The sequence below is a fragment of the Merops nubicus genome, unplaced genomic scaffold (genome assembly GCF_000691845.1).
Source record: "Merops nubicus isolate BGI_N331 unplaced genomic scaffold, ASM69184v1 scaffold18915, whole genome shotgun sequence".
Lineage (NCBI taxonomy): Eukaryota > Metazoa > Chordata > Aves > Coraciiformes > Meropidae > Merops > Merops nubicus.
This window is the reverse complement of record NW_008611803.1, coordinates 1,345-20,712: the sequence shown is the minus strand read 5'-3', so window position 1 is coordinate 20,712 and position 19,368 is coordinate 1,345. Positions and strand designations below refer to the sequence as shown.

At 38.5% G+C, this 19,368-nt stretch overlaps 1 protein-coding gene across 1 annotated transcript; it reads right to left on the bottom strand.

Moving 5' to 3' along the window:
* Positions 1-288: 288 nt before the first annotated feature.
* On the bottom strand, positions 289-18,980 carry ALG14 (ALG14, UDP-N-acetylglucosaminyltransferase subunit; the record flags this gene model as incomplete). The annotated part of the gene is made up of 3 exons (XM_008941343.1): positions 289-881; positions 14,648-14,770; positions 18,829-18,980. Coding segments are annotated over 3 exons (506 nt in total), but the record flags the coding sequence as incomplete, so codon positions are not given.
* Between the last annotated feature and the right edge of the window lie 388 nt (positions 18,981-19,368).

The following is a 19,368-nucleotide window of genomic DNA, read 5'->3' as shown; positions in this document are numbered from 1 at the left end:
TTCAAAGAAAGTACTTCTTAAATCTTTAAGTACTGTGCCTGTAGCATGACATTTGTCACCTTTTTATTTATGAAAGGAGCAACAATTTTCAAAAGATTACAAGGGCAGCTTTGACAAGCGCAGAGGAAAAATGATACCGATTTAATGCTTTGGGGGTTTTGGAAGACTGTGGAGTACAAACTGTCATGAAGCCAACTTAATATAACTGTTTCCTTTATACTCTGAGGATTCACAAGGGACTTCACTGCTAGCATACAGGAAATAAAGTCTGTTGTGCTATAACAAGACTTTGTTTCTTACAATTTAGAAAACTACACAAAGTTTCCTTACAGGAAATGTTACATTCATACAAATTCCCATATTTATTTGTAGACAAAAATTGGCATTCACATGGCAGGAAAACTAGATGAAAACAGAGATGGCATAGACTTTATGCTATTATGGTGTATTGGTGAACAGACCTACATGATGACAATAAATACAAGTACAAAAAAATATACTTAAATGGAGAGATATCTTTATTGTGGTCTTCTTTTCCAGTACCAGCCTAATTTCTTAACAAGTATCCTTAAAAATAAATTGTTACATGAACGCATTTCTTCAGCGAGGAGCTTGCAGAGTTTATTTTAGGTAAAGCTTGTCTTCTGTTGTTACACTATTCGACCAAGATATACTGACTTGGGATATTTTTCCTTTAGATCAGGCCACTGAACAATGAAATAATCTGAAAAGTAGTAAAGAATCTTTCCAGACAGGGATAAAGTTTCTACGCGGCAGATGCTCTCCACATACACAATGATTGTTCTCTTCATTCCCAGAAGCCCAAGAAGAAGAGCAGATATACAGACAGGAACACATGTTCCTGGTCCGTTGCACAATATCTACAAGAGATGAATCATTTTACAAACAGAAAACATTATTTTTTTCATACAGTAAAAGAATCAGAAGTGTGTATATACATATAACTTTACATTTAAAAAAAAAAATGTTTCCAAAGATATTTTAAAAAACAGAAGAGGAGAATGAATATTAAAAAAAAAAATGGAGAGGGAAGAATAAGGCAAACAAAAGACAGTATTTCAAAGTAGCTGCCCAAAAAATCATGTTTCTTTACATGCCAAGGAGGAGAAGAGCTCCAAGATGGCACAGCTAAGTTCTACAAAGGAAGCAGAATTTCTTGACTCATGGGTATATAACTGCAACAGCTTCCAATCTTAGTCACAACTTTGCGTTGTAGCAATGATGGGATTTGTACACAGATTAAACCATAATAAGGCCAAAGAAGTTTAATTAGGATTACTAAACCTGGGATCCAGTTATAAAGCTCTTGAACTTTGGCTTAAGTCAGCAAAATACTTCAGGAGTTCAAAAATATGCTGAAGAGTTAGGACCTTCATCAGAATTTACTAGCTGATATCCATGACTGAATTTGTTTTTCCTTTTAATAAACACTAATACATAGAAACAAACACACAGAAGGAAGGTCTTTGGTAAGTAAATACATATCATGTCCTTGTAAGCAGAGGATCTCAAATTCACTTATAAATGTTAACAGTAAAAGAAAGTGGTGTTTCAGTTTTAGTAAACTAGTAAACTTTTAGTTTTCAGTATTGGTAAACTGCAAACCAGATTGTTTATAAGAAAAAGTTTTAAACCAGGGTATATTAGGCACTCAACTATCAATATTAATTTCAGGCAAGGAATTTCTTACTAAATTTAACTACTACCATGTAATCAGCACTCTTCTGCACAGCTGGGGGGCATGTGGAAATAAAGAGTTCTTTTATAAAACCACAGCTCTATATCCTATAAACTCACCTTTTTTTTTTTTTTTTTTTTTTTCCCCCAAGTTCACCAGCTTGTTAAAGGTATTATATTGTTTGGGGGGGGGTGAAATACCAGACTTTCTGTTTCAGGGTTGATTGTTTCAGAATGTTTCCTTCTCTGCTTTGTGGCAAGATCCCATGATAAACTGGCTAACAGCACCTTGCCTCAGTTAAAAGCAGCAGCAGCTTTGGTGCTACTGAGTTCCAAACTCTCTCACCTATACTTGCCTTTGTCTTTAGGATGGCCCCAGAAATCTAGCTTGGGGATGTGACGACTGTCATGCTCTATTTTCTTACCAGAATCAACAGAATGTAACACTATATGCAAAATTATTCTGATTTTATTCTTGATCTTAATTGAACTACTTATTCATGCAAGACTTGCTGGCGTATTCTTAAAGTCCCTTGTGAGCAACACACTGTGTGCTGTTTTAATCTTGACATTTTAGAGTATCAACAGCCACAAATAATTGTATAAGAAAATTGCAACAGTATAATTCTTTTATATTAGCAGTTATTTAGCTAAGAAGCAAAGAAGTTGAACACATCAACTTTGCATACTTGATATTTGAAATCAGAGTAACATACTCTGGTTTCAATAACCTGACTTGAAGTAAATCCATGCTAAGACTTTAAAACCTACCCTACAATCTGCTGAGAATGAAGAGCTGGTTTTTATACATTTGACTTGGCAAGCAAGGACATCAACCAACCACACAAGCTACCTTTTAGCATTTCAAAGGAACTTTTCCATACCCGTGAACTAAAGGGTGCATTTTGTCCTGCTTCTTGACAAGTTTGATTGTTTTGCACTGATGTTGATTGTGCTACTCGTACATGGCTATTGAAGCCTAAATTAAAGCATGTTCAGGTATCTCTACTGCTAATAACATTTGTTGTTGTAAACAGACATGGGAAACCAGTTGGAGGGTTCTGTGTTTGCAGGCAAAGCCCAGCAGGGTCCCTGATGCAGAATCTGCTTCAGACAACAAGCGCATACGAAGCAGCAAAATACTCCAAAAATGTTATTTGTTACTCTCTTTTGTGAGTTGAATATTCAGTTTGGCTACTGACTTCAGATTCAAAATTTGCTTTAAGCAAGCAGATAAAAATGTGCACCACTGCTAAACAGAAACTTCACTCTCCCTTTCCTTTAGGAGAGCTACCTGGAGTACAAATACCGCCTCATCTTCATTGCCTCCCAAGCCCTTTTTCTGTTGCATGACGGTCCTCTCCCCTGTTCTTTCCTCAGTGTCTTCCATTTCATCCACTCTTCCCTGGTTTTCTTTGTGATCTCTGGTAGCATCTCCCTCTGCATCCCTATTCCCAGGCACCCTTCCACCTGCCTTCCTTCTGGACTCATACTGGCTCTGCGCTCTTCTAGCCTCCATCTACTATGAAAGCTCAACCCAGTTGTCTAAAGCAACCAGGGAGTTTCACATCAGTCCCTTAGTTTCCACAGTCTGACACACAAATGCCAATTACAGATATTATCTAGGTCAGGTAGACATCCCAACATTCTTCTCCATTCAGAAGCTGAGAATTGTCAAACAGGTTTTATGAAAAGCTAAATTATTATAATCACGGTTTTTATCAAGCCACTTGAAGTGACTTGATGCAGTTCATCCTACTTCCCCCCTTTATTAAACTTCGCTAGTAGCTCTGGTCTTTTTGATATTTGGTATTATTCTGCCTAGATTCACCCACAAAGGTAAACGCTAGAATGGATTCCAAACTAAGTGTACTCACAAAAGATAATGCAATGAAATAATAGTAAATGGATCTATGAATCTGCGTGTAGCTCTAAAGGCCACACTAAGTTTCTGTTATTACTTTGCTGCAGTGCAAAACAGAAAAGCAGCGATCAAAATTGAAAATAAAATACCATAGCTATATCCATATTTTGATATGATGCACTCAATTTATACTTCTACTGACTGCTTATAACTTGTAAGTTGTTTCTCAGATGCCCTTTAATTTATGGAAAAGTACTTGCATGCAGCAAAAAAGATCAGGTAAAATATGGACTAGGCTTCTCTAAAAAACCATGACCTGATCATAACTCATGTGGTCTGCTCTTCCCCCTTCCACATCAACTGGTTCAAACAAGACAAAGCAGATGTAGCTCTACAGGATCTCTGTATGCAAAATGCCCATAAAATACTCTGACTATAGATGTTCCTATTCTAAAATGCTTGGGTTTGGGAACTGTCCCTTGAAAGAGATTCTAGAATAAACCTGCTGAAACCAGCAGAAAAATAGGTCCCTATCTGAATTTGGGGTCATGAGCTGTAAGTCAGAACTATTCATCAATCCTTTGATCTTTAAAAATTAACCTTCAGTTAACCTTCAGTGCATGTCTAGAGACATGTCATACATAGAACTGGTTCAGCTGCTCACGTGTTGCAGTGGCAGTTCCCCTCCAAAAATCTAGTCTGACCAGTCCTACTTACTCCCTCTCACACCATGAGCAGGAAGTTTTTGCTGCTTGGAACCGAACATCATACGCTTATCACGGGATACAGGGGAAGCTTCTGGGACAATGAGCATGCACACTACAAAGAAGAGGAACTGTTGCAGAAACTATAAGCTAGAAATGCTGCTGTTCAGCTCCTGCTAGTATAGGAACTTGGTGGTGGTGGAGAGGAGCCAAATAATCTACAACTTTCCTTAAACATGTAAGAGAAGATGAGCTGTCCTGCCAGTAAATTTCAAAACACTGTTTAAAAGTAAATTTCAGAGAATGATTGATGTCTTCCACCTTGAAAAGAGCAGGGCTCTTGTTTTTCCCCCCCAGCAGAATACAAGTATCTCTCAGGGAATCCAGTGGCAGTCATTAGTATGCTGTGGAGAAGAAGCAGGCATCTATTGGGCAAGACAGGATCAAGGCCTCTACAAGGTCAACCAGCTATTCAGGGTGTTTCCCTTCTATTTACTTTAGCTACAAGGCTGCCTGTAGAATATTTGCATTCCATGAGATATGTCTCTGAAGATTTCTAGTTTATTTTGTTCAGCCTTTCTCAGTCAGGCAGCAGAAAGGGGGCAAGAAGGGGCCAAAGACAATTTTTATGTCACTTTTGTGACCTGTTGAGCTGCAACTGCCCGAGGACTTTCTTGGTCACTGGGTTATTCAGCTTTGCTGCCAACAAGCCGTAGGGGATCATTCCAAAAGCCAGTGCTGCAGGTTTCTCCATGCTGTTTATGTTTGCCTCTAACAGAAAGAAACATCCAGCTAATTGTTACATTGGCTCTTTGGCTGCCTGGCTTCATAGCTAGACCTATAAAATACATCCTACACACTGAAATCCTCTATCAATTCAATGTAACCAGACTTTTAAGCACTACAATAAAGAAAGCAATCTGTTATTAATAGAGGTTTCAAAGTAAAGGATCAGAATACAACATTTCTATTTAGCAACTCTCTATAAATTTAATTTCATATTAATCACTTTCATATAAAAATGGAATAGTTCTTGCCTTTCTGTTTCAGATATTTTCTACAGCTGTTGAAAGAAAACAAGCTAAGCCAGCAGTCTGGCACAGTGGGAACACTGGCACTTGGCACCACTGCTGATAAAAGCTGCTTTAGAGCTGGTGAATGCAGCACTGTAGCAGAGTGACATTTAGCAGCAGAACACGGAAAGCACAGCTCGTAGCCTCGCTGGGATTAAATGTCAGGCCACCAGTTAGAACAAAAATGAGTAAAGCAGAAAACTTGCAGTTTTTCTCATAAATACATAAACTTACATTTACTCATCTGTTTCATGAGCAAGTATTTGAACACTGCTTAGGTTCCCAGATTACAACAGTCAAAGAGAGAACAATGTAAGTCCCTCAAACTTAGCAGAAAGTGGAAAAACAATGTGAGATTTGCTTTGCATGAGAAACTGTGAACACTTGCTCTTCTCCTGAAGGACTTAACACAGAGATTAGCCTTTGCCACCTGGACAAGAGCAGAAGAGCTGCCCAGCTTTCTGGGGCTGGGCGGGCTTGTGGTGTGGCAATGCTGATGGCTGCTGTAGGGTGATGTACAGACTCGAGCTGAAGGCTGGGCTGCTTGCCAGCCATGGAGCTACCTCTTGGAGTATGTTTAGGAGATTGCTCAAGCCTCCTCAGTCCTGGTAATGGTGCCTTCCTCACAGTGCTAAACAGCTGGAGGTAAGAGTGAGGGAATAGATGGTGGTGATAGAGAACTACTAAAAGAGGTAAAGGCAAGTGGGGTGATACAAAACTGACCCAAGCTGGGTTAATTGCATGCTCTTTGTATATTGATGCAAGTAAACAGACCTACTTTTTAACAATGGGGGAAAAAAAACCCAAAACAAACAATTAGGTATTTTCTACTTCTCAGGAAGAAGTGTGGGCCTAAAAGCAGTAATTAATGTTTGTATTTTTGCTGGACTGTTAAAACTCAGCTTTTGTTGATAAATGGTTCATTTCAATGGCTATTTAATGTTTGGGAACAATAGGTAACTTGTTCAGCCTGGTAAGATATGAAAGCCCAGAAAATATCTCTGAGGTTTGTCAGAAAAGCCAAGGAAATTTGAATAGCTGTTCCTGATATTTTAAGGAAGGCAAGGAAAGAGGAAAGTAGATTTAAAAAAAAGAAGAAAGCACGGGAGAGGGGAAGTGTGAAACTAGTTTGAATTCAAATTGAAAAGAAGTTGTCACAGAAGAAAAAGGAGTTTTAAAACATGATCAGACTGTCACGCTCATAGAAGGGACTTAAGAAAAAAGCTTGCCTGTTCATAAACAAGGCTTCATTTAAAAACAAGAAACCCCAACGCAAAGCCCTTAATTCCTCTATCAAGAAAAAGGACAAGCATAAACCAATTTCACTCAGCTCTGATCAACAACTTAGACCATCTACAGATCTGACAAAACTCCTCAGACAAAGGTATTTTCAGCAGAAGTTCCTTGATTTGGACTAAGTTTGACAAGTTGCCACATTGCTAGGCAAAGCAAAGTCTAGCTTTGGAATGAGTTTTCAAAGGTCAGCAAGAAAATGCACCATTTGGAGAAAGCAGGTAAAGGGATTGTAATCTGTGTGTTATATATTTTTTATTTTTATTGCATGTTCTTAGTTGATGACAGATGCCCAAATGTTGTGTTGTTGATAACTGGACTTGCGATGGTACTTTCTTTTGCTGTTGTTGTGCAAGTTAAAATACATGGAAACCTTGCAAATATCAGCTTTAAGAAATTGTAGAAACCGTGGCAGACAAAAATAATGAGCTTTTTGCAAAGGTAGCAGAAGTAACAATAAACACAATTCAATGACATAGAAATACAGAGATCTAACATGGCAGCAAGACACTGTCTTGACACACAGAAAACTTCCATGAAACTACAAATCTGACTGTAGAATAACATGAAGGATCTTTCAGAAACAAGGGAAATGGAGCAGAGAAGGATTCCAGTGACAGGGAAACTGAGCAGTCATATTTAGTGAGAGTTGAGTAGAAGTCCTTCGACACTGAAAGGAAAACTAAAAAAAAAGTCCCCACTGTAATAACAGTCATTTTTATGTCAGGGCTGGTTTTGGATCCCTGCATGCATGAGGTAGGAGCTAGGGGTTTTGGCATTTCAGGAGTCTATTGCCTTTTATGATTTCAAGAGTGGGATAACAAATGTTTTTGTGTGGTTTTTTTTTTTTTTTGTTTTGTTTTGTTTTTTTTTTTGTTTTTTTTTGTTTTGCTGGGGCTTAATCTGGTTTCTCTGTGTCTGCTGTTCCCATTTCCTGCCCCTTGACTCCCAAGGACACAGTTCAGCTGACTGACTGCTCGGTGTCTCCTGAACAGCCCCCAGGTCTGTGGGAAACACAACTGCAAGCATTACAGCCCTCCAGGGCTGGGACCTACCTTGTCAATACTGGAGATGCTCTCCTGGTAAAAATTAAACTAACAAAAGCATCAGTGAACAGATATTTCACGTTTTAATTGTAACTGCATTTACCTTATGAGCTCATAATAAAGACGCAGACTTGGGAGAGTCAAGAAATACACGTTGTACTCACAGCTCAACCCCCTCTGTCTCTGTTCCCTGTGTCTCACTTTATGAATGCTTGGGGAGAAGGAGACAAAAATCCTGTCTAGTGGATTCTTCTATGGGAGAAAAGGAGAGCTTCCACAAAACCACTGAGAACTAGATTTAACAAGAGGATTTAATTGCAACAAGACTAGGCATTATCACTTCTGCCTTCTAGGCACTTAGTGGCCTGACCCAGAGAAACCAGCCCAGTGTCCTCAGGGGCAAGAAACAAAGGAAGAGGTCCACCTGATGTGATTTGGATCAGCATCCACATGCAAAGTAGTGAGGGAAGCTCCAAGTTTCTGGACCTCAGCAGTTTAGCTATGCATGTGGCTATTTGACACTGTAAAGACTTTAAACAGATCAGGTCTGTTTCTGGGTATGCCTAGGGGCTTTACTGATGAAAAGAGAGATAACAAGGGTCATTAAGAGACTCAGAAGTTAGGCAACAGCTTAGTGTGGAAAGCTTGAGAATCTAGATTTGGATGCATAAAGGAACATGTAGGCTTGATTTTTTTTTTTTTAATGGTTAACCTCAGGCACTCTGCTTAACTGCCCTGCATTTCAGATGTCATTCGGATCAAAAGGTCTTTGGAGTGGTCGTTTCCATCCATAGGTATGATCGAAACTGTGGGTATGTGGAAGCAGAATGGGACAGGAGAGCTCAGCATACTCCCCAGCTTAGCTGCCAAATGTAAAATGAGAAACACAGAACCAATCAAGTGAAAATAATAGTAAATGATAGGTGTGAAAGTGGTATTGATGCTCAGGTGTGTGGGAATGTTAGAGTTGGTTATTAAAACATTAAATTAACACCCAGACTGTGTTGTGGGACCAAACAATTTCTGCCAGGAGTTTGTGTCAAGAAATAGTAGCACTAGTGAGTCTTGTGAGAAACTGTGGAAGATGGATAGAAAGTTGGTGAAAAAAGAACAAGGCAGATGCAGGCTGGAGAATAACCTAACTCCCTACCTACATTACCAGGGGCGTGGTCTGTGGTTTATTGCTGCTGATAAATTAGTAGGAAGTAAAGGAAATTTGACTTTGTGTGGATGAAAAAGCTGGTAATGAAACAATTCAGTAAAAAGCTTTTGCCAAGTAAATGAAATGGTAGTTGCTGAACTGCATTTGTAGCTACAAACACTAGATACTAGCTGTCTTTTAGTAAGCTGTTGTTCTGAGCATCACTTTGGCTGAGTCTGAATCTGTCTGAAGTCTCTTGGTCAGAGCGCCATGAGAAATGCCATCTGAACTTTTAGAGCCTGTTTAAAAATAAAGGCTTATCTCCAGGTATCAAAAAGTACTGCTTATCATAGTAGCTTGCTCCTACTCAAAAGTAAAGGAGAAATTAAATCCAAAGACTGTTAAATATAATCATATATATTGGCCTAAAATAAGCCTTTAATTGCAAATCTTACTGTCTTTCATTATTCAAGCATTCATTTAACTACAACTTGAAAGTGGTATTTTATATTGGCTAAAACTGATATGTTATATGTATATAAACATCTCTGAGGCTACTGTCTAATCACTGTAATTGGTATAGCAAATACCTGCCTGAAGTGCCTTCACAATACAAAACCTAGAGGTGTTAGCCATCTGTATCTGCATACCAGTGGCCTGGTTCTGTGGTCAGACTTAGCAGGGCTGTTTACCTGAAACCATGCTTTATAACATACATGGAAGCATGACCAGGGTGTTCATTAGGTTCAAAATGAACCTGATAACTTACGAGTTGACTGATCAATCTTTAGTTTAAACCCCGCTTAAATCTAAGCTAGGATCTCAGTTCATCTTTACTTCTGTCTTCCCTCTGAAATGTAGTGTCTATAGGCAGGTCTAACTGGAAGTCACAGAAAGAGCAGAGTTACAACCTAGCTTTAAACTGATTTGGATAGATTTAGATGTTTGCCTGTGCTCAGCAGAGGGTAACTCTGCCTTGTGGCTGCAGGGTAGTTGTACACAGCACACAAGGCAGAGGAGGGTTGAATAAGACTCATTTTCATTAGCACTGAGAAGTTAAACACAAGTTTGGACGGCTTAAATTTGTTTTCTTTTTAGACTGTATGATTTGTATCACTGAAGGTCTTAATCCAATATTCTTACTCTTGCTTATTTTGACTGTTTTGATCCTAGAAGAACAATAGAGATCAGACATACTGTCAGTCTGGTCTGAAAGAATTATAAATAGTGGGGGAAAGATTCAGTGTACAAAAGCATGTACCAGATAGTCTTAATATATTGCATTATACAAAGTTCACTTGTTATTAAGTGAATAAAGAAAAAATGCCACCACCCAGATTTTGTAGCTTTCTATAAAGTTCTAATAAGGACTGTGATGTAAGAGACAATAACTTACTATTTGTCATAGTAATTTTGTTAAAGTCCTGTGAACTTAAGACATTTTGGGCAGGGCACAAAGAATGAAAAATCTTAGCTAAATGAAATAATGATCTCCTTTCATATCAGCTATTATGTGAATGCTCCTGTAACAACTCTAAAAGCTTGTTGTAGTGAATTTAACCAGTTGGGGGACCAGGCACGTGAGATGAGACGTGTTATCATAAAAGCATTGCAGGCTGCTGGAAGCATAATCAGCTCTGCAGGTTTCAGGCTTCTAGAAAGAAGTTTAAAAAAGGAGGGACTCACTCAACTGACAGCTGGAGGGGAGGGAGATGGCAGAGCCTGTTGTACTTGCTGTGCAAATGTAAACTTCTTACTACAGATTTCCCATGGGATGGAGGCCCTAATGTGGAAGGACTGCCTTCCCTGCCTGATTTAACCTGGGCTGTGCCAAATAGCAGTGATCTGAAAATGTCTGCTTGTTTTGGGCTCTGTAGAGCACTGAGGCTGTAGGAAGTGCTGAGAAGTGTCCCCAGAAATGCAAAAAAAAAGTCTGGTTCTAAGGATGTGTGTGATCCACAATCTACTAATGAATGGAGCTTTATGCAGCATTTCTACACAATTCTAGGTGAAATTTTATTATGCTAAAGGATAGCAAATTGCTGACACAATTACATAGCCTGTCTATGGCTGCAAACAAGGACTGGGTGCACTGTCTGTACAGCTTTCTGCTGTGTGGTGCATCCATACACTTTGTTTTCAGTTTGAATTTCAGGTATACCAGAATGACTGGAATAATCACAGCCCAGCTGAAGGGCTAGATCACTTCAAGACCTGGTTTCAGGGTTGGCAGATTGGACCAGAGACAAGGACAATAGTTCTGTAAGCCGCAAGAGAACTGAAGACCTGTTTCCTCTGAACTTGTACCTAATGACTGACTTCAAGTGTATTCTAGGAAGGCTGTAGCATTAATATATTCCTTCTTGGACATCAAATCTATGTAAGATTCAGTAAGTTTCTCTATCTTTGGGGAAAATCTCTGTGCAGCTAGACTAATTTTCTGTAACTAAGAAGGATTTCCATCTTTCCCTGGACAGTAGATTTTGTAACACCTTATTTTGGTTTTACATTTCTTCTCTGCCTTTCTCTCAATTAAGGCAATATAAGTTTCTCTTCTCTGACCAACTGCCTGTTTTCATGGTAGGAATTTGCACTCTTTGAGGTTATGACTGCATATTAAACCTGGCTGCAATTGATGAATGGTTTTAAAAGCTTTCCAGGGGGAAGGAAGGTGTAGGCAGAGTGTGCTGGCACAAGCCTTGCTTTCCTGGAATTTTAGGCCTCTGCAGAGGAAGCCTGTCTAAGGCTGACATGTTGTAAAAACTGCCCAGCATACACAGGCCTGCAAAACACTCTGACACCTATATTTCTATAGTTCTTGGCTACAGGAACACAAGCTGATCATCACTCCTGACATCTTAATTTTGTTACTTGGTTTAATATCTCTAAAGGGACTTAACTTTGCAGAGTGCAGATGTTCTTAACTCAAAAAATGGGCCTCTTGAAGATGATCTCAAATTGAGTAACTAAGCTAACTTTTAGATTTCTTAAACACTCTGGGGGCCCATTTTGAGTGTGGGTCAAGTCCTGCAGGACAGCAAAAATCTCCTGGAAGCTGTTCATTTCTTTCTGAACTCACGATATTGAAGAAGGGTTAGATGGAACTGCTTTCTCATGCAAAGTAAATTAAGAAGCTTTGCCAGAAGATCAGTGTGAGATACAGAGACACAGTGCTGATGTAAATAAGCACATACAAGGTAACTCCTATGCAGCTGGGTTTGCTGTTTCCTTTACAGCTATTTCAGCTCCACAGATATGCTAGTTATGCCAGCTTAGGCCTGTCTGCTCCAAATCTTGCCTTTGTGCACCTAGTGATTTCACCCTCCCTTCACCGTACTTCTCCTGTCCAGCAATCCTTGAAAACAGCAACGTTTCTGCTTTTCTCTAGATTTTGGGCATCTGGAGATGAGTTCAGTCACTCCTTCAAATATGCACACCTTTCTGACAAGCCTAAATGTGAGTGTAAGGTTTTGGGGATCACCAATGAGTACAAACGACTTAGAAGCAATTCAGAGTTGTCCTTTCCTCCTGCAATTAAACAAAAACAGTTGCCTAGATTGAAAACACTACTCCTAAGTTCCACTGTTTAAAAAATGTGAAGTTCTCAGAATGATGAAATGCTCTGCTTGTTTCTAAACTTAGGTATTGATTTCAGGATGTGATTCCTGAATTACAGGATTCACCTAAAACTTCCAAAAGTTTTAGGTGAATCCTGTAACTGCCAGCATTTTTCCCACCCCTTCTAGTTATATAAACTGCTAAGCATTACATTTTACCAAGAGCAAGGGGAGTTGCAATTCACCATGAACATTTTCTTCTAAAGGCAATTAAATATTACCAGTTGCTTCAAATACCACACAGAATCTTTTCACTGGCAATGTGAGGCATTTTAATCCCTGAATCACTCTCCTTTAAGTGTTTTAAAACCTTTACAGCTCTCTGGCTTATTATATTTTACAGAATTCTTAACATGTGCATAGAAGTACTAATATGCAAGCAGCATTCAAGTGGAGTAAGATTTGGCATAACACCAGAGATACTTCTGCTGGTGGCAGTACTAACTTCTGTTGTGGCTGGTGATGGTACCTGGCAAAAAGATATTTGGGAACTCCCTCCCCTTCTCTAATCATGGATGAGGACTCTTTGAATAGCATTCTGAGTCAGTCATTCCCTTAAAACACTACAAGGAGCTGAAAGGCCTTGCTAAAGGGTATCCTTAATTTTACAGAGACAAGTGTTAGGCTTTTGACAGCTTATCACAGTTTATCAACTCCAACACTGCTTCTAATAATGCTATGTGTAAATCCCACTGTCACTTTAAATTCCTCTTGTAAACGGAGAAACCATGGAATTAGTTTAGTAACTTCCTGCTCTTCTATGATTTGTCCTGTTGACACTTCTGGTAATATATTAGGCTGCACAGTGAGATCTTCCAGTCAATTTCTTTTGCAATAATAAGTTTAGAAAAGCATATAAATAACTGAAAACAGTGGTGCAGCAAGGTGATTCCTACATGTCTGTGACTCACATTTTCTCTAAGATGTTGGCTTCACGTAAACATCCCTGTGCTGTTCCCTCCCTCCTCCCCCCATTCAAATAATTGTAAAAAAAATTAGTATGCTATTTCCTTCCCCCCTCCAGCTTTATCTCCAGTTTTCAGAATAGGTTTGAAAAAAAAAAGAACTACAGAAAGCTACTTCTGTTGTTCTGCACACTAAACTGCTCCGAAAACTCCAGCAAGCAAGTAGCTTTTGATCTGATAGGAACTGACAAGTACTATTGAAGCCAATGAGATGAAATTATTCACAGCAGCTTCTCTAAACATTCAAAATACCACAAATATATATAAACCTCTTTAGAATTAGCCATACAGTTCCCAGTGAGAGCTAAAAACATCTGTTTACAAACATCCTCTGTGGAAGTAAGTAAGCTGATACTAAATTATGAAACATATCTCACAACTGCACAAGTTTTTACAGGTTTTATTAAAATATTTAAAACTGCATAACATACGAATTTGAAATTCTGCTAAAATAATGCTTTTTTCAAATAACTCAAGTGTGGATAACTGACTCCCTAGATGACAACAACTCAAGCAAAAAGCCAGCTTTAATAAAAAATTCTCTTAAAGGAAAAGGATATCTCTATTTTAGTTCTGTAATCTGACAACCGTAAATGCTTCTGACTTGACTGTGTGGAATATTTTAAAATAAATGTTGTAATTAACATGAGAGTGTGGTTTTGAACAGCTTGAAATAGTTACTGAAGTGCTGAGGAGTTGCCATTTTAGCAGTGATGTTTTCTGTCATTAGATGAGATAATTAATGTCCTTCAGCCAAAGACTAAATAAATATGCATGTAGCTGAAAAGTCTGTGTAAGCACAAGAACTGAATCTGTATTTCTGCTGGTCTGAACCTGCCTGTTCCAGACTGGTCACACCATTTCAGGAGCAAGACCAGCAAACAGGAAAACCAGGCTTTCAGGCACAGTTCGTGCTGTTGCAATCCTGAAGAGATATTATCAAGAACTGGCAACTTTGTGCCAGCTCTACTAGCACTAACAGGGGAGTGACACGCTCCCTGACGTTACCTGCATGCTCTGTGAGGGGAAACTGGTATTTGCTACTGTAATTATCAGTGGTGCGAACCGTTTTCTCTTTCTTGGTGTATTGCTGCTGTATCTCCCTCAGCCTTAATTTTGCATTCAAAAATACTTTTCCTGTGAACTGTAAATCTAAGCATATGTAAGAGATAGTCTGCCATGTCTCCAAATGGTTTTATGATGCAGATTAGCAAGTTCTCAATATGTTAAAACTTACTTTACCTACCAAATCTGGTTTCAGTCTGTAGGTCAAAGGAATGGAGTAAAGTATGGAGTACAGGGTTGTTACCACAGAGGAGGTCCAAGATTGTCTAACCTCGCGGCTTCTGGGAATGCGATCAAGGGTGAACTGGAAGACAGCACAATAAGCTGAATTATTACTTTTCTAAGAATGTGGTTGCTCCTTCTATAGAGTCATTAGATCTCTCTGTGCCAACTTTTTTTTTTTATTATTATTATTATTTAAAGCTAGTTTGAAAATGTTTGGGTATAATACCTCTTCTTAGATGCTCTATTCAGTGTCAAGCTTAGCACTCCTGGCAATAAAGAAAAATGAAATACTAGAACTCTATTTTTTTAATCTCTTCTCACGTTACTTTAAAACATTCCTAACTTAATAATTAACAATTCAGCTAGAGCACCTTCACCCGCAGTATGTTAACGTAGTGCCCCACCTCGTGGTCACCCAGACACAAGTCTAGGTCTGACTAGACACAACTCAAATGTGGCGATTCTCCTCTGCCTCTCACCTATTTAAATTCTTCCTGGATTTACACTGCAGAAAATATAACAGCTTTTCTCAGTTCATGGCTGGTGCACACTGTTAGAAATGTAACAGCAAACACCACTAACCTTTAAATGAGTACATAATGACTAAACAAAAGAAATGCAAGATCTATATTCAAAAGATAAAATATTTCCATAAAGAAATAGTAAAGAACATCTTATTAAATAAAAAAAAAAAGTTTAAGAAATAATTTTCTCTGTTCTTTCTCTAGAGAAAAAGCAGATATTATTCAGTGTATATAAAAGGCATCAAATTAATAAAACAGGGATGTTTTCTTTTTGTCCTGGAACACTGAAAGCAGTTAGTAGTTGGGCTTCCTGAACTCTTTACAGATGGCTTTTACCTTGACACAGGGGAACTACAACGAAGACCTATTGCCACATCAAAAGGTAGTCCTGACGCCAATGAAATTTTGGACTGTTTAAATGAAAGACTAATACAATAGCTGAAGAGCACTATTCATTGATGTTGACACATTGTTTAGATCTGGACAATGGTTGGTATCTTGCTTCACATGGGACAGTAGATCACTGCCACTCTGGAATAACTCATATTGGGAGTGAGAGAACCTAAATATCGTTACAACTCCTGAAAATTGCCCAGCTACTTCCAATATGCCATCACTGATTGTCACATACATTTTGTGCCCAGGAAAGATGTTGCTGATAGCTGTACAGTGAATACAGACTACAAATCGGTCTTCAGCAGCAATAACTGGGGCTTTTTTTAAATACATAAGGTGGAAATAATAAAAAAAAGATGCCAACATTTACAAATACAGAATATTAAGTTAATTTTCCTGACTGAAATTACCTTGTTTCATTGTGATAACATTATTTAATTGCTGTGATAATGGAAGGCATTAACAGATATTACCAACTGATTGGTTTATGTTTTATTTGCAGGTGTTGAAAGTCTGACTGCATTAGTCTGGCAACAGAATGTGGGAAAATAAACATGCCCCCTCCTCCCCATTTGACAGGACTCTGGTTATCGCTGCCTCTCTGTTTCTTAAAGCTTTGGAAGAGTTTAGGTGATAAAAAGAAATGCTGTAAGTGCAGTTTAGACCCTTGCATAGTATTCAGTCCTGCAAGAAGTATGTGTATGATAAGGTAGCTTTAGGCAGATCAGGGTTCAGTGAAGCTATTCAGTTGCTCCCTTTACTGTAAGAATGGTTTTAAATAGTATTTGCCAAAAAACATATGTGATTAAAAAAACCCAAAACCAAAACCCCACACAAGTCCAAAACAAAACCCACAAACCCCAATTATTTCAGCAAAACTTGGCAAAGATTCAAGCCAGTATTGAAGTAGGAAGTTACTTGTAGAATTCAAGTAAAGATCAAGCTGCTTTTATCTGTAGTCTTCAAAAAAAGTCCTTGAAACTTTGCACACCAGTGTCTGTGTTAGGACTTCAGCCCACATATCAATCAGTACTTAAATATGAAGCTAAGAAACAAAACTGGATTTTGTTGTTGTTGTTTGTTTAAAAGCCACTGCCAGATGCTTCTGCAATCCCAGCTTCTTGCCTGATGGAGTACTGTGAGTATTCCAGACAAAGGTAGCTCCTGCATCTTTTGCTGGAAAACTCCATAGTACATCTGATACCAGAAACGGACAAATTGTTCCCCTATCTTCTAGGGTGTCATATTGTTGGATTTTTTTTTTCCCTCTTAGATCTGCTAGTGGAGTCAGAAACCTTTTTGTTATTTGAAGACAAATGTTTGAAACTGGCAAGTCCGGAATGGTTGACTGGGCACTGCAATTTCAAAACCAGTGATGTAGTCCTTCACCAAGCTAATATTGTTGTTTTTCACGCATGCAAGGAAAAGTTGGAAAACTGCCACTGCTGTGAATTATGATGATATCCTCAACTGAATATATTGTAATGCTCGCAAAGAAACTGGGATGGCGTAGTTCTTTTTCATGCTGAAGATTTCTTAGCATGATATCTCTCATGAAAAATAAAATGGCAAAGAACACGTGGTCAGATGAGAATTATATAAAGGTTAGTTTCTCTGGTTGCTCATCTTGGATGTGACAAATGGGGGTGTAAAATCCAGTGAAGAATTTGTGTTCTATGGCCAACAAATGGAAGCTGTCTTTCTGCTGCCAGTTGCCAGGAGCTGAAGTAGGCTCTCTATAGTGATTTTTCTCTTAGCTCATTACTGTAATCTGTCTTCTTCTAGTCCTTAGTTCTGGAAAAATTTACTTCCTTGACAAAATGAGGAAGGGAATGACCATGAGTTGAAGCATTCAGACTTTTCCCTTTAATATATTCAAAGAGGGAAGAAGCTACTAACACATGATTTTTAAATGCCTGATATGATCTCCAGCATCCCCAGTGTCAAAACATACACTACTTAAAAGCACACTCTGAAAGTTAGCAAATAAATATATGCCATTGGCATGTGACATTTACTTTCCAAAATTTCTCTTACATTTTTGCTCTAAATATTTTCGCTCGGTGGAAAAAGAAGAATGGCCAAAGGAAAATGAGCATCTGTTATCCAGAGAGCAAACTGAGATGCAGCCAAAAATGTTTCTCTGGCTTTCAGTGTTGAAGGAAAATGTAACTATGTGCTCTGTTGGCAGTTGGAGGGGGCACGAAAGGCAACCTGCTTAGCTAAAATAAGTGAACTAGTGGAAAACAGCATAATCCTTTAATAGTCAAAATGTATTTTTAAAAACCATAATAATTGAGGGCAGCACGTTTTCAGGTGAGTATGACTCTGTGAATGATTAATTGCCAAACAAGATTTCTCTGAACAGGAAACACCTCTGAGCACTGTACAGAACTTTTATCCTTGTGGGTGCACAGTGTAAGAAGAGACTGTCACAATTGACTTTAAACTGTCATCCCTGCTGGATCCAGCACCTTGTGGTAGGCAAGGAACAAAGGCCTTCCAAACTTAAAAATGTCATTCCTAAGTGAGCCTGCTGCTCATCTCAGCAGCAGTTGCTTTACATTAAAAAAGTACTCTGAAAATCATTGGTACAGAGTCCTACAATCTTTTGTCCCAGTAGTGCTGCTGAAGATAATGGAAATATCAGAAGTGCACCATATCAAATCAATACTATGTAAACAATTTCTTGTGTGTTGTACAACTTGCTCAAAAAGACTGAGTATTTTGTAATCAGAACATTTACTTCCGTTGTACTTATTCCAATTTCTATTTTCAGCATGCCTTCCTTGAGCAAGAGACTGCCTTCTTTGTGCAGTGACATTCACTACAATTATGTTTCCTCAGCGCTTGGAATGGATTAACATGTTAACAGCAGGTAAAGACCATTTTAAGAGAAAGTAAAGAAGGTGTTAGCAAAAACTGGTAGCAAGAATGGCATTTGCTGTTTTTAGGTATATCTACTTTGCATTTTCAGTGTCTCTATAGTACAGCATTAATCAACAGTGTTTAGTTCACTTTTAGAAATGTAAAAACCAGTATGTACAGAATAGCACCTTTAGCTGAACTTTAGTGCAAGTGATTATCAATATCTAGAAAATCAAAAGCACCTGCTGATCTTACAAATATCCTGTTAAAGAATCACCTCCAAACTGCCTTGAATTATAATGTCATGCTAGTTATGCTCTTATAGCTTAAAATGATCTTAACAAGTTACCTGGGAATCGGGGAATGTTTCAGCCCTTTTTTGTTCAAAAGAGCGTATCTTAGCTTCACTCATCTTATCTGAGTCTGCAAAAATGTAATGCCTAGGAGAGTACGATTCTGACAAACAGCTAAGTAACCTCAGGATTTCTGCTGTGTGCCCACCTGTAAAAACAACATAAACTGCAGTTAGTACATGATAATTCTGCAACTTTAATTTCTTCAGATGAATCAGTCACTTTTCCTTTTCAAACTTACAAGTACTACTAGTACCAGTGATGCTCTTCTGAGAGTAAAGGATTCAATTAAAGGATAGTTGAGATGTTTAAGTAACATGAAGACAATTCAGCTCCCAGTGAAGCTATATTGGTGGAAGACTTTCAGTTAAATGGGATTGAGCCAGGATCACACAGAAGTAAAGCACTGCTGTTTTAACATCCTGTACATGATATAAGAACAAATGGACAAAGAATTATACTACTGTCTACACTCAAAAGCTGTATCACGGTGCAATGGTCAAAATGAAGCTGGATGTGATGCAGCTCAGAGCTGA